This window comes from Pangasianodon hypophthalmus, chromosome 3 (genome assembly GCF_027358585.1).
Source record: "Pangasianodon hypophthalmus isolate fPanHyp1 chromosome 3, fPanHyp1.pri, whole genome shotgun sequence".
Lineage (NCBI taxonomy): Eukaryota > Metazoa > Chordata > Actinopteri > Siluriformes > Pangasiidae > Pangasianodon > Pangasianodon hypophthalmus.
The window spans coordinates 30,308,237-30,324,454 of record NC_069712.1 but is presented as its reverse complement, the minus strand read 5'-3'; the positions used below and the strand labels follow the sequence as shown (position 1 = coordinate 30,324,454).

At 39.5% G+C, this 16,218-nt stretch overlaps 1 protein-coding gene across 3 annotated transcripts in view; it reads left to right on the top strand.

The window, feature by feature from the left end:
• Positions 1-16,218, top strand: part of cdh23 (cadherin-related 23) — a 229,770-nt gene that overhangs the window by 165,621 nt on the left and 47,931 nt on the right. For 2 of the 3 annotated variants that reach the window (XR_008301434.1, XM_053232579.1), the window contains exons 1-4: positions 12,532-12,896; positions 13,045-13,173; positions 14,284-14,412; positions 14,950-15,177. Coding sequence is in view for 2 of the 3 variants with exons in the window: in XM_053232579.1 (XP_053088554.1) it covers positions 12,855-12,896; positions 13,045-13,173; positions 14,284-14,412; positions 14,950-15,177 (528 nt within the window). In the remaining variant the exon portion in view is untranslated. Of the gene's footprint in view, positions 1-1,361; positions 1,511-6,251; positions 6,313-7,647; positions 7,797-9,317; positions 9,454-11,718; positions 12,108-12,380; positions 12,483-12,531; positions 12,897-13,044; positions 13,174-14,283; positions 14,413-14,949; positions 15,178-16,218 lie in introns of those variants that run through there. The other variant, XM_026939035.3, reaches the window with a different exon arrangement.

Genomic DNA, 16,218 nt, shown 5'->3' with positions numbered 1-16,218 from the left:
ACAAGCATATTCAAATAAATGCACAATAGAATTGAAGATCAAATGTTAGAAATTGTTTGTTACTCTGGTTTCTGAGTATCATAGCAGGCCTATACTTTGTCAAAATGGAATGTGCTGAATTATACACTTAATATCCTCAGAAATATGAATGGATATATTACATATATTATCAGGACATTATGCTTTTCTCTCTATCTCTCTGTCTAATTTATTACAATTTTTTTTCATTCAGCACCATATTCTCCAAGGTAGATTGCTCTATATTCATACAAATGTAACTAATCAGTAAAAGGTATGTATATTTATAACCACTCTGCCTAGCAACAGTGCTTCTTTTTTCATGTTATCAGAAAATTATTTGCATTTGGGGTGGACATCTGGGAGATGAATAATATTGTCATGAATGATATTGTCAAATATCAAAAAAAGAAAAACATGCAGCATAAGGTCATGATTTCTAAGTTGGTTTGTCTAGGTTTATAAAAAATGGTTACATATTAAATTAAAAAAAAAATTAACACACAATCACCATGTTTAGCATGAGATAGGTGTTGTGCTTTTCGTAAGATATTACAAATTAAATAAACCTAGAAAACTAGAAAATAGAAAATGTCACATGAGTGACATTCAGAGTTAAATTTATGCGTAAAAATAATTTGCCAAATGTCATGGCACACCCTGTCTTCTTATATATAAACAGTCTTATTTAAATACAATATTACTTTTATTTTAAAAAATGTTACACACATTTTTTCTTATGTCAAAGGTACTCTAGATTATACAGATTTTATAATTAAGGATTTTTTTTTCCTTAATGCATTTGTCTAATTAAAACAGATTTCTCTATAGTATATTATTGATATGCAATTAGTCTGACAAGTTTAGTATTATTACTACAGTTAGAGTTTTAAGCATTTTGATTTTCACAGTGCATCAATTTCAATACTGACTTGACTGATTAAGTCCACTATTCTGGGATTTGATTGGCCATCACTATGAATGTTTACTTCTAAAAAGTGTCACTGTTGACTGAGGAAACTGTAGACACAACCACACGAACACAGATGGATCTCAGAGGATGATTTTTAATTGTGCAGATAATCAGATTTAACATTGTGGCCTAGAGATGATCTACATTTATTCATTTGTTTTTTTCTCCCAAAACCAATTTACAAGTGAGACAAATACAAAGAAAGAAAAAAATTAAACTAATAGATGAGCAGTTGTGAGTCTTGATCATTGGCCCAACAGTGGCTGTCTGGCACTCCTGGGATTTTAACCCACAACCTTCCAGTCAGCTTAACAACTACGCTCCCATTGGCTAGATTCTTGATGGTTTATTGATATTGTTTTTCGTGTAGATAATGGCCCAGCTGGGGACAGAAAGACAGGCACAGCTACTGTCTATGTAGCAGTGCTGGATGTCAATGACAACAGACCCATCTTCCTTCAGAACAGCTATGAGACTACTATTCTGGAGAACGTCCCAAGAGGAACCAGTGTACTACAGGTACAGACACAAGTACATATAAACACGTCACGCATCAACACCAGTGCAAACACTGATACAATGAGAAGAAATATAAAAATGCTACCATTAGAAAAAGCTATGTTTGATGTGCCATGTCTCTTATTGTAGCACATGCTGTCTTAGCTACAATCACTAAGATTGATGTCAATGACACCTTCATCTCAACTTAGGCTAACATCTGAGAAGGTGTAATTAACCAACATTTTAGCTCAAGATGCCATGGTGACTCTCTAATAACTGTTAGTACAAAGTAGAACAGAAGGAAAATTTTGAAACTAAATATGGTGATTTTGGTATATAGATGTGTAACACAGTAAGTATTAAATTATTTGGTTAGTGAAACTGCCAGAATCTTTTTTTATTTTTCAAAATAGACTTTTAGACAGTCTTAGCTTTAAGTCAGGGATGTCCAGTCTTATGCACAGAGGGCCGGTGTGGGTACAGGTTTTCATTCCAGTCAAGCAGGAGCTACACCTGATTCCACCTGTTTAATCAGTTGATTCAGTAGACTCAGATGTGGCTTCTGCTTAGTTGGAATGAATCCCTGCACCCACACCAGCCCTTTATGGATAAGATTGGAGACCCCTGCTTTAAGTCATTCATCAAAATGATGCAGAAAAAAAACAAAAAAAAAACAGCAACCCTGTTTTAAGTAATATTGTGGCATATTTCAAGTAATGAGTTTATTTTATTTAAAGATTTATCTTGCTACTAGAGGTCCACTAGGGCAGGAATCCTGCTGCCCCATGCTCAGGGGAGGACTCTGCAACTGCCAAGATCTCTGTTTTGTAGAAAGTAATTGGAAGTAAAGCTTATACATTTCTACAGACAAACGCAAAGTGTAAGTGCAGACAGTGTGTCTAAGACATAAAAGAACCATTTCTATCATAAGATATATTGCAAAAAAATGAGAGAAGGAAATGGAGATTATGGAATGGATAATTAGAAATATTAGGACACGCATGTACGTCATAAATGCGTATGCGCCATGGTGACCTTGTTTCCCCACGCAAAGATTGAGAAAAGGAAGGAATTTCCAATTCCATTGTAGAAAACTGGCAGTCCTAATTAATGACATTTCCCTTCCTGTGCCTCAACAGGAAACACACCTCTTGTATTGAACAAAGTTGAACAAAGGTACATCTAAAACCACAAAACAAGCTGCTAGACTGTATGCAGGATGACTGCATGTTTTCAACTCTCAACTGTCTATTACGGCATTACTGTACAAATTCACAAGATAGCAGCCTATAGCGTAAGTCAACTGTTGTAACCTCTGGACATAACTTTGTTTAAGGCTTATGTCATTATTAATGTTGTCCTGCTACACCAAAATCTATGATCATGAGCCTCTGCTAGTTGCAGGATTCCTGGACCTTGGGTTGGGTTCTTGAGAATGGCTAAATGTGAAATTTCACTAAAATATAAAATTGGCACTGCACTGTGCTGAGTTGTTAACTGAGTATTTTAGTCAGACTACATGTGTTACAGTGCATGGTTGTGCTTAGTGTTTATATCTCAGTAGCATACTGTAGTAAGCAAGGTATAGAAAGCTGCGCTTGCAGTTCATTCCTGTCTTGCTCTAGTTGAAACGACAACTTAGATTTGGTCAAGGCAGAACGTTGTGGAGTTCTCCGGAATGATGGGACCGAGGAAAATGAGTACCGTCCAGAGCCAAGTCGCTTCCAGAGTTTCAGCTGAGGCTCACTGGATGATGTCTGTCCAGTGTATTCACTTTCTCTTGCAGCACATCCTCCGTTACACACCCCAGATCTTCCCGACCTGCTGCATGTCGCCAGGACGATCACACACCCTCCGAACACTAGGAACAGGCAGACAGTGCCGATGATGGTGGGGAGTGGATGATGAAGTTCAGGGTATACAGAACTGGAAAGATGGGATGATGGGAGAGAATAGGTGAAAGTAAGAGGAGTGAAGGTTGAGTTGAGGGTGTTGTTTGTGGAGTCCATTTTGTCTGGATCTGAAGAGAAAAGCAGAATTTATCAGCTGGTGCGATCTGGACTGTGGATTTGTGCAAATGTTTCTGTGCAGATTAACAGGATGTGGTAAGATGTAGGTGTTTTTTGCAAATGTGAAGTAGGTTTGGCTAAAACACATCTGCCAAACAGAACTCGAATCAGTTCTATTGCTGCTAAAGTGGTTTTGTGTTCAGATATTTTGGTGTGATTCTGGTGCATTGATATGTGTTATGTAAGGCATAAAACATGACAGGGTGTGTGGTTGTAGGAAAATAATCAATGACAGGGTGGTGTGATGCAGCCTGATGCGAAGCATCACTGACTATTTTCCTAAAACAACACATCCAGTGTATAATATTTTATTAATTAAAGAATGTCATATTTTATTCTGGTTGTAGTTGTATGTAATGTTTTGGAACATCTGTGGAACAAGCTAGTTCCTGTTATATCAGCTGTAAACAGTCATTTCTCACCAGCCTCTCTTTTTTTCACTCGCTTGAGGTTAATGAGATAACTTGTCATGTTACCAAGTGCAAAGTCCTCTGTCCTGAAGACTTCCGCTGCCATTAAACTTACCAGCTTAAGCATTTGGGCTTATATTGTATTATTAGTTTGGTTGTATTTGATATTTTTATATTTTTAATATACGTTTTGTGTTCGGTTTTTTTGGTGTGGTAGGGATTTTAGGTCTTTTGTGCTTTCATTATAAGGTCATTCTTTGTTTTGTAGTGTAAGCTTTTGTTGTAAGCTTTGGGTTTAGCTGTTTATGCTGTGGCAGGATGTTTAGGCTGTTTGTGTGTTGATTCTGAGTTTTTATATTTGGTTGTAATAGGTGTGGAGAGCAGTTTGGGTCTTTTGTGTTTTTAAGTTTTAAGTCGTGTGTTCAGCTGTTTTTGATGTAGCAGGAGTTCAGTCCTTTGGTGTAGTTATTTTAAAGTTTAGACTTTTGGGGCCATTATTCTAGGTGTTTGGTTTGGTTATACTTAATGTTTACATAAAGGCTGGGCATTCTTTTAGTGTACAGAAATGTTGGGCCCAGCTGTTCTTGGTGTGGAAGGGATTTTAAGCCAAGGTTTGGGCCCTTTGTTATTTTGCTGCAAGTTTTGTTTTTGCCTGCAAGCGGAAGAATCTGTTCTCAGCATGATTCAATCCAGTGCTTTTGTGCAATCTTGCATCTTATTGAGTCATATATTTGAAAACAACACACACACGCATATAGTATATTGGTCTGTCCTTATGGGGACCTTCCATTGACGTAATTATAATGCAGTTTTTGTATTTAAAAAATGGTTTTCCTCATGGGGACCAGCTGATTGTCCCCACAAAGTCAAAACTGTCAGATATTCCTATCCTTCTGAGGCCATTTGGTTTCCACACATACACAGCTGACATTTGAAGTGATTACATCCCTGTGAAATAAATTCCTGAACAAGTGAGCCTGCTTGAATATGCTTTAGCATAATACAAATGAGGATTATTAAAATATCTCCTCCTACACACAGATTTGCTGATGACCAATCCCTCGCTTGCCTCAGTAGTGTTTGTAAATGTCAGCATGTTAAATTCTGGGTTGATCACAGCATGGCTTAACTATTTAGCTAAAACACACTGGGATGTGAAATTTAGCCAAAACACACTGGGATGTGAAATTTAGCCAAAACACACTGGGATGTGAAATTTAGCCAAAACACACTGGGATGAGTCCAAAATGCCAAAAATGTCCAGAAAAGGCCACAAATGCAAGTTCACTCATTAGAGAAACTCCATCAATAACCAGCACATACTCAGTTACTGAAATGTTCAGGTAGATATGGGCAAACTTTCATACAACAGCATGCAACAGTACACAACACATAGAAAAGTAATGCAGATATCACTGATATACTATACACTACTTGCTGTCATTAACATAGATGTGTACACGTTTCAGAGAGGTGTCTATCAAGAAACACAACTTTACCTTAACAACGCAGTGAATGTGAATGTCGTCGCTGCAGTGTTGGCTTCTTTTCTGTTTTTCCACGCTGGAAAGAAGAGCAAGCATGGAGAAGAAAAAGACAGACAGGCCCAAGAGGGAGCGCTCAGTATCAGGACAAATTTATATTGGCATTCAGAAATGGACAAGACAATGCAGGCCAATCAAACTTGCCATGATTAACCAAGTCACTGTTGTGTAGTGTTAGTCTAACCTGGCTACAGAGTAATTTATAGTGACTTGCTGATAAATAAAGCACTTCTGTGAAGTTTAAGACCCCCACAGGATCAGATATGGTATGATCCACTCTATTCATCTATCTCAGAGTGACCCCCAACTCTTTATTCTCGCTCCTTCCCTCCTCCCATTGCGTCCTCTTTCTTCTGCTCGTCCCCAAAACCTTTTATAAAACTAATGAGTCTGAAGAAGGGGCCCTGCTCACTGTGTGTGTGTGTGTGTGTGTGTGTGTGTGTGTGTGTGAGTGAGTGAGTGAGAACCTCTGAGTGTGGTTCCTCTGATTTAGGCCGCTACTCTGAAGCTGAAGTTGTCCTGGCAACCTGTTGTTTGTTTGTTTGTTTATTTTCCGAATTATCATTTTAATTTTATCAGACACGTTTGTGTGTGTGTTTTGAGCTCTATATGAGGTTTCCTTTTTTTTCATTATGTGTAGTTGTTATTACTTTCACTGCTATGAGGCTGCACTTTTGTGTGTTTGTGTGTGTGTGTGTGTTTGTGTGTGTGTGTGTGCGCTTGCATGTGTGGACAGGTCCAGGCCACAGATGCAGACCAGGGAGAAAATGGCAGGGTTCTGTACCGAATTCTATCAGGTGAGGGTTTTTTTTCTTCTGATTTCAGAGTTTTTGGTTTATGACTTCACTGCCGCCTTGTCCAGACATGACCACACAACCTAAGAATACACAGCAGGTTGCAGTGATGGAATGATGCACTGCACAAACACAATAAACAAAAAAAACACAAAGACAAAAACAGCCTGAGAGTGAAAGGAAGTCATGAGAAACCACAGGCATGTAAACACAGAATGCGTCTCAACCGCAGAGCACTGGGTAATGTTACCTGAGGAGTAGACTTCCTTCAGTTCAGCTGCTCATGAAGAGCACTTTAATGGTGCTGACTGTACAGAGATAAACTCTATTAATATACTGTGGTGTACAGTAAAAGAGTGGGTAGGTAGTGGTTAATGATGATGTACATGTGTGTATCACGTGCAGCAGTGTTGCTGGAGATTTTAAACAGCTTGAAGTGACTGCTGAGTTGAGAAACAGTCTCACCAATCCTGTCCGCTCCTGTAGTTATTTCTGTTTGTACCTGCATGCAAATATTTGCTTTGTTGCATAATAAGTAAGAATTAATACCATAAGTAAGTAGGTGGCACACTTCTGCTTTACAGCTTCAGGGTCCCTTTGTCCATGTGGGTTTCCTCCGGGTTCTCCGGTTTCCTCTCACTTCCCAAAAACATGCCAGTAGGTGGACTGGTGACTCTAAATTTCCCCTGGGTGAATATGTTGTGCATGGTGTCTTGCAATGCACTGGTGTCCCAGTCCTGCCTCATGCCCGGTGTTCCTGGGATAGGCTCCAGACAGGATAATGTTCTTACTAAATGTGAGCGAGTGAGTTACCTGTCTTTTTTTTACTGTAGTGTATTGACTAGTGCCAATTGCTTGTACAGTAAAAGAGCAGGATTGATGCTGACAGCTCACTGTTGTGTTGCTTTTGCTGGTAAATTACGGACCCTTTAAGACGTTTGCCGGAACAAGCCACAATTTACAGCTATTGTAAATGTGCTATCTTTCTTGTTTGTCTCGTCTTGCTGCCTGCAAGTGACAGCAATGAAGGCTAAAACTCACACTGTGCATAGAAAAAAAATAGCTTTAGTCTTTAATTGTACACTTACTAGATGGACCATGAAGGTTGGGATTTAATAACTGCTGCACTTGATTCGGACATACCAGCACCACACACACTACCATGTCAGTGTTACTGCTGTACTGACAATCAACCACCACTCATTGAATATTCCACTTAAATTATGGGCTTGACAAGGCTGACAAACTATGTAAGGCTACAAGTACCTATGATTCTGGGTAGTGGGTTTAGTCTTTTGGACTTGACTATATACAGTACTGTGTGTCTGTCTTGTGTAGGTAACAGTGGCGGTCAGTTCAGTATAGACCTTCTGTCTGGTCTGATCACTCGAGGACAGCGGGCTCTGGACAGAGAAACGAGCAGCTCTCACCTGCTGGAGGTGGAGGCCTACAACAGTGACCAGGGCAGCATGCGCAGCTCTGTCAGGGTGTGTGTATGTGTGTACTATGTGCTTATTTATGGAATTTCTTTTCCATGCCACTGTTTTATTCTGCAACACTTTGCCAACACTCACAATTTTTTAAATTTATTAAAGAATGATGTCATACTTTTTATCCATTTATACAAGTTATATTTCTGGTTATCACTTACATTATAGCATCTACAGTCATTCCCTCACAAGCCTCTCTTTTTTCCTCTCTCTTTAAGTTAATAAGACTAAAGTTAATAAGACTGTCCTGTTACCAAGAAACCACAAAGCCTTCCATCTTGAAGCTTTGCAGCTTTACCCCTGACTTTTACAAAGTGCTGACACTGGAGGCTCCTGCTAAAAGTACTAAATAAATGTCTCCTCACAGAAAAGTTCACCATATCAACAATTACACACATTTTTAATCCATTTATGTGGAGTGTCCACCATACCCTGTGTATGCTCTTACTACAGAAATTATAATATGTTAGAGAAAGCCCATTAATACAAACCTGTAATTTGCATTACTACATTACTATTGCATTATCACTGTCAGGGCTGCTGTTATAGACAATAAATCAGCACCTTCTGACTAATCAGAATTGCAAATTCAAAGGATGCTATGGTATCATTCTGTTTAAAGTATCAGAATGTGACATGAAGCAAATTTGATTGGACATAATTAGTGAGAAAGTATAAAGAAAATTCTAAGAAAGTCTAAGATACATTGGTCTTTTCATGTCATTATTGTACTCTAAAGGACTGTACACTCTCAGAAAAAAAGGATATGCAACTGTAACTTTCCTTGTCACTTGTACCTTCAGTATACATTTTAGCTGGAAAAACACACAAAGCATATTGTTAAAGACTATATGGCCAAAATTTTGTGGACACCTGACCATAACACCCATATGTGGGCCTTCCCCACACTGTTGCCGCAAAGTTGAAAGCACACTTGGTATGCTGTAGCTTTCCCTTTCCTGGAACTAGGGGTCCCAATCCTGTTCCAGCATGACAATGCCGCTGTGCACAAAACGAAGTCCATGAAGACATGGTTTGCCAAGAGTAGTCTGGGCAGAGCTCTGAGTTCAACCCCACTGAACACCTTTGGGACCAGGCCTTCTCACCTAACATGGGTGTCTGACCACACTAATGCTCTTGTGGCTGAATGGGCAAATCCCCAAAGCCAATCCTCTGAAATCTAGTGGAAAGCCTTCCCACATGAGTTGGGGTGTTATAGCAGGGAAGGGGGGCCAACCATGTTGGTCAGGTGTCCACAAACTTATGGCCATGGTATTTTACAGTGGTGGTCCTTAAGGTCTAATAATATACATCAAATCATTTTAAAGGTATAAGCACAATTCCAGGTGGAAGATCCATAGTAATGGTACAAAAGGTACAGTTTAGTACCCATTCTGCTGAGAGTGTATGGCCATCAATTAATTCTTGTGTCATCTTTCAAACAGAAGGAGATCTAACCAGGTCCTTCACCCCCACCTGTCACTGTCACTCACTCTCTCTTGCTCTATGTCTCTGTAGGTGATAGTGTATGTGGAGGATGTGAATGATGAGCGTCCCGTGTTCACCCAGCAGCAATATAACAGACTTGGCCTGAGGGAAACAGCTGGAATTGGCACCTCTGTGATCGTGGTACGAGCCACTGACCCAGACACAGGTGGATATAGTGCTTTAGTTTTCTTGCAGTATACTGTATGTACATAGCCAACCAAAAGCAATTCAAATCTCAGTGTAATTCTTGATTTTCAGTGATCCCAAACACACCTTAAAGCTGTACAAAAGCCTGTCTGGATTCCGGGTTTTGGATTGTTGTTTTTTCTTAGGAGGCTGTTTAAGTTCATTCTTTATAGGTCTTTATAGGTGTCTCTTTTGTGAAAATTCTATTATTTTGTGATGAGATCAGTGGTGGCCTGACTGATGCTACATGCTGTTTAAATATCTTATGTTGCATGTTAATGAATGAATATAGTATATGAATAGAATAGCTATGAATAGAATAGCTCAACAGTATATTTAGGTGTCTCTAATACTTTGTACCTTCATTATATATTTAGAACTCTGCTCACAGGTCTGAACGCAGGGGCCTGGGAAGCATAATCAGGGAGTCAGTGGTTTTTTTTTATAAATTTTTTAATTTTTTACAATTTTGATTGTATAATTTTAATTAATTTTACAGTGACAGAAATCACAACCAACCATTATCAAAACTGTTTTATTTATTCATGAGTTATTAGCCAATTCAAATTAAATGGGTTTAATCCAAACCTCATTAACTCAAAAACATGTAGGCTTAAGTATAATGTCAGTTTTATTTTAATGACAAATTTGACAAAATTGTGTTCTGTGAATGCACATGGCATCAATAGATGGCCAAAACATTATTGTACACATTTTAATAATGACCCATATATATGAACAGTTGGATTACAAAATTTCCTCCAGTTAAAGGGTCCTTGGCTGCAAAAACTTTAAGAGCCCCTGCAATATGCAATGACACTGGAGATGAATAATTGGCTAACATGCCTTCTGTGGCATTAACAGTTTCCTGATGCTGCTACATTATTTTCCTGAGTTGCCAGAATAGTGAAAACGCATGCCCTTGTCTGCGTACTCCCAGAAGATCATGCAGGATGTCAATAGGAGCTACTTAAGGGCACAAAGATAGTGCTCAAAAAGGGCTCACTATCTTGGAATGATTTGGATTTGTTTCCTCTTTGTAGCCTATTCTTGAGAACATGACAACCTGCATGCTGTGTTTTTTTTATTATTGTTAATGACGCACAACTCCTAGGACGTCTGTAGTGACTTCCCTGTCTCACTTCCCTGTCTCACACACTCTTATGTGTTATTGGTATTAATTGAAGAGCTGCAGATGTTATTTGGCTGTCAGATAAACATTTTTCAAAGCAACTTACAAGCGAGGTAGAATACAGTCCATGCTTATGGCTGTTAAAGGAGCTGACAGTCATACAGTGCTGCAAAAACTCTACACCAACTGACCAGAAACAAGTGTGATGTAGTGGTAGGAAAAACAGAGACTCAAAGAGAGTCACGTCTAACACCATGTTCAGAATACTTGCTACTTCTCAGTCATGCAGCAGTCAGTCAAACTATGACTGATACAATCGTATGTCAGAAAAAATGTGCTGTGCGGATGCTCCAAGGTGCAAACAATGCAAATGTACCCTCGGGTACAACGGCAGTCCGTATCCCCTTGAACCCTACATTAAGGCCTTTAATCTGTAAAACTCAGACTAAACCAGACATCCTCCTGACTACCCAATTAATGATGGCGCCCCTAGCAGAGCTAAAATACTACTGTAGTTTTCATACTTCAGATTAACACACCACCATTCACCGGTCTAAATCATTAGTTTGCACATGACTAATAAAGATGGGCGTTGAAGGAAGTCCACCTGTGTACTTCAGTATCACGTCACACAGGTGGACTGATTGGCATTTCTAAATTATGTGAATGGGTGAGTGTGTGTGCGATTGTGCCCTGCGATCCAGGGTATCCCCCGCCTTGTGCCCCAAGTCCCCCTGGGATAGGCTTCAGGCTCCCCATGACCCTGTGTAGGAGAAGTGGTACAGAAAATGGATGGATGGATGGACAGATTCTGGCATAACAGTGACTCTTCCACCAGAGAAGGCCTTCCACCAAATTTCAGTAACTGGAAAAAGATGGTGTTAGTGAGATAATCAACTAAGAGGCAATGACATATAATTAAGTGTCAGGTTGTAACACTGCAAAATGTGAAAAAGTTCAAGGGGGTGAATACATAGCAAGGCACTGTAATCATCATTAAAACCAGTATGTACATCCAGAACTTTCTCAGCACTTCAGTCTGCACATTTATGGGACAAGAATGGTTAATATACTTTAATCCACCTGTCTCTTTCTCTCTACATCTGTGTGTAGGAGATGGAGGTGCCGTATCCTATGCCCTCATCTCGGGTTCAGACCGTAAATTTGAGGTGGACATTAGTACAGGACTAGTGACCACTGTGGATTATCTCGACTACGAGACCAAGACCAGCTACTTAATGAATGTGTCAGCCACAGACCAAGCGCCTCCCTTTAATCGGGCATTCTGCACTGTATACGTCACTCTGCTGAATGAGCTGGACGAGGCTGTGTCCTTCCTGATGGCTGGGTATGAAGCATCCCTGAGGGAAAATATAGCGACCGGAACAGAAGTGATCCAAGTGCGAGCTCAGTCAGCAGATAATCTGAATCAGCTGACGTACCGCTTCGACCCCGATACATCGCCCACTGCTCTCGCACTCTTCAAGATTGATGCTGTCACGGTGAGAAACCTTAACCTGGGGCTCAAACTGACATTGCAGAACACACACAGAAGGAAAGCCAAGGAACAATTCTTAAGATCTATGTTACGGAAATGATTTGAGATCATGTGAAATAGAAGTGACAGAAATTTTCAAGGGATGGCTTGACTGAATGGGACGTCCGGTGTTAAGTAGCATACAAACATAAAACGCAGTTTAATCTGTTAAAATCCTTGTATTACTCCAAAAATGTTGCATTTTCCTTGTTCCACAGTGTCTGTGTCTGTCCCACAGGGTCGAATCACTGTGACTGGTCTGATAGACCGAGAGAAGGGTGACTCCTATACTCTCACAGTGGTTGCTGATGACGGAGGGCCTAAAAGAGGATCCACTGTGGTAAACTTCTATAATCTTCTGGAAACTTCTATAATCTGAACTTAATAATGTGTTATCAGAAGGTGTCAAAAAATATACATGTCTAACCAAAATGCTTTCTCATTATTTTTCCCAACATATTGTGCATTTGTAGAAGGTAAGAAATATTTTTTTTATGGACTTATTTGAATTGTATATTTATATTTTAGACTGCACATATTATTGAAATCTTTATTGCTATTACAAACTATTACAAACTATTTGCTGTTCATGCTTTTTTGACAGGTGTCCATCACCATTCTCGACGAGAATGACAACAGCCCCGAGTTCGACCTCACATCAGACTTATCGGTGAACGTTCCAGAAGATACGCCCATCGGACAGAGAGTGGCAATGGTGACGGCACGGGATAAAGATGCCGGGAGCAATGGACTGGTGAGAGAGAGAAGATCAGTGTGGTATCAGTCCTACAGTGGGATCTGAGATGAGACTTTGACTGAGTCATCAGTTTTAGCCTCTGTTTTCTGACACTTGATGAGCCTCCTGTTTAAGTTCCTCATTCCTTTTCTTTCTCTCCATCCAGGTGAACTTCACGCTGGTGGCAGGGAACATGAGGGATATATTTGAGATCCGAACCATCAACAACACGTTTGGAGACATTTATGTAAACGCTCCTCTTGACCGAGAAGCAGTGGACCGATATCTGCTTAAGGTGAGAACTAATCTCATGAGAGATCTGCAGCACACACTCCTCGTTACTGTTGCTGAAGTGCACACTGATGAGGAAAAAGTAATAGAGGCCTCAACTAGCACTTAACTAATAGTTAGCGGTTAGTTAGCGGCAGACATTTTATTTACTTACTAACACTAGCTCCGCCTTCACATTGCAAAAGGCTGCCATTACATTTCCATATACTGGAGATTAAAATTAATTTATTTCTATGTAATTCCTTGTTATTCATTTTCATCTGCAAAAGCATAGCATGGCTTAAACCATTGTTATTGTTACATTTCAACATTATTACATCAGATGAGCACCTTTTTTGTTTTACAGGATCTGTGTTACTGCTGCCCAAATATGAGTAAGGATTAAAGCACTTCAGAACATGATGTAATAGAAGTGCTATGATGTGGCCAGACATTAAGCAGTTGAGTTACAGTTACCACCCCAAATTTTATTATACTTCTATAACAGCATGTCTTGAAGTGTTTTATTACTCTTATACCACAACAATTTGCCAACAGTTACAATTTTTTATTAAAGTTCAACAAGTAGTACTTATCCATTTATCCATTAAGTTTAATGTTCTGAAACATCCCCTGAACAAGTTAGTTCCTGTTATCACTTATTTTAATCCATTTAAGAGTCCCTGTAAATTAGTTGCTACTATAGAAATTATATTAGATCAAGTACATTCATATAAACCTGTGATGTGAGATACAACTGGCACTCATATCAGAGCTGCCGTCAACTACTGAAAACCTTCTGACCAACTAGACTTGAGAATTCAACAGCACTGTGGTACAATACAGAAATAACAAACATCTTCCAGCCAATCAGAAACAAGCTACTTTGTTGACTATAGTATAATTAATGATATTCCTGTTACAATCTACTTCCTCTTTTCATTCAAAGCAATGCTATTTGTCTGTGAGCTTTTGTACCGTTAAACTCCAGCTCACACATTTGTCCTCTTTTCAGGGGCCTGCTGGTGATCCCTAAAACATGACCACATTGAGAGACAGATTGTTCAGTGTCATGGCCTTCAGACTTTCAGATTTCACCCCACAGTATTTCCTTATACTTTGCATGTGTGTCCAGGTACGGGCCATAGATAACGGCTCTCCTCCTCGGTTTACGGATCATTCGCTTACTGTGAATATTGTGGATGTAAATGATAATGCTCCTGTCGTCCAGAGCCCTCGCGGCTACAACGTCAGTGTCAGTGAGGTGAGTGCAACTCGGCCTGCCAATCAAACCACATCAGAGCCTCGGGGCCCGAAAGCAGTCAGTAAGCGTCTGTTAGTTAAGACAAGACATCTTGTGTGTCTATTTATAAATATGCTTTATATTGCTGAAAATTGAGGCAAAGACAATATGTATTATTTCAATTTTTTGTGTTTTGCAATTTTAGCATATTAGTAAGTAGTAAATTCTGTATTTGTATTCTAAAGGATTTGCCAGGGACATTCAGTCTTGACTTTCAGTTATTTTAGTATCTAGAAAAACAAATTTTATTGAAACATATAAAGGGCAGTTAAAACCTTTTCAGCACATATCCCAGCTTGTTAGGAAGCTTTGGTCAGAGAACCAGGATCAGCAATGTTACAGCACCCCTGAAATACAGAGGGTTAACGTGTACATCTCAAGGGTCTAACTGTGGCAGTTTATTGATGCTGGGATTGAACTCAAAACCTTCTGATCAGTAGACCAGAACCTTAACCACTGAACCTTAACCAGCTTATACATGTGTGTATCTTTGTGTAGAATGTAGGTGGCGGTACGTCGGTCCTACGTGTGGTAGCTACCGATCGAGACATCGGGCCCAATGCTGTTCTGTCCTATTACATCACCGACGGCAACCAGGATTTAACATTCCGCATGGACCGCATGAGCGGAGAGATCGTGACCAGACCTTCACCTCCTGACAGAGAGAGACAGCAGCAGTACACACTCACTGTCACTGTGGAGGACGACGGAACTCCGCCACTATCGGTGAGTGTGTGTGTGTGTATGTGTGTGTGTGTGTGTGTGTGTGTGTGTGTGTGTGCACTAGACTGCCAGAGTTTCAAAACCCTCATATTACAACCACAAAGTATGGATAACATTCAAGTGAATTGATAGCAATCAGTCCATGGAGATAGTAGAACGTAAGAGTAGTAGAGAGTATTATGTGTGCATTATATGTGTATCATGTATTGACTAACTCCTTATTAAGATGGCATTGCATTAGACATGCACTTGCTGATCCTTGTGTGTCTGAAAAACCAACACTGCATTTCAAATAGGATTTAAAATGAACTGTATGTACTAGCCAGCATCCTAGCCAGTGATACCCAGGCTCAAAATTAATACCTGCTAAATGCAGTTAGTTTGGCACAGATGTGTAACTCAATTAATTTACAAGCTACTTTGTTGAGTAACCTTACAGGTTTGCTCATACAAAGTGTGTTATGTAGTCTGTTTATACACCAACACTGTTGAATTCTCAATTCTGGTTTCTATTTCTAATTTCTATTGGTTTGTCTTTATCATTTAATAGAAGACAGATGCAACAACTTTAAATAGTGTGCAAAAATGAAACGATGATTCAATAAGAAGTGGCATAGAGGTCACAAATAATATTACAAACCCAGATTCCAAGGGCATGTTAACTTCCTCTCATTTCCTCTTTGGGGAAACTCCCTGTCCAGCACCTTATAAGATCACGTGTTTATAAGACGTTTTTTTAGATGAGTCTGTGGAGGCCTAAGCGAGCAAAACAACATAGACTGTATTCAAGCAGCAGCAGGACATGCACAGAAGACACTGCACACAATTGCAGTCTGATGCAATGTCCTTTTCAAGACACTGAGAAAGAGTGAACAAAAGCTCTTACAGAAAACCCTAGCTTTCTTTTTTTTTTTTTTTTTTTAATCCTGGCCATTTTGTATTGGTCTGGGCTGAATATGGGGCAGATGGCTTAAATATTTCTACTATACATAAACTGTACATAAGTGTGATTTTTATATTTTATAGATAAATAAAAGATGTTTA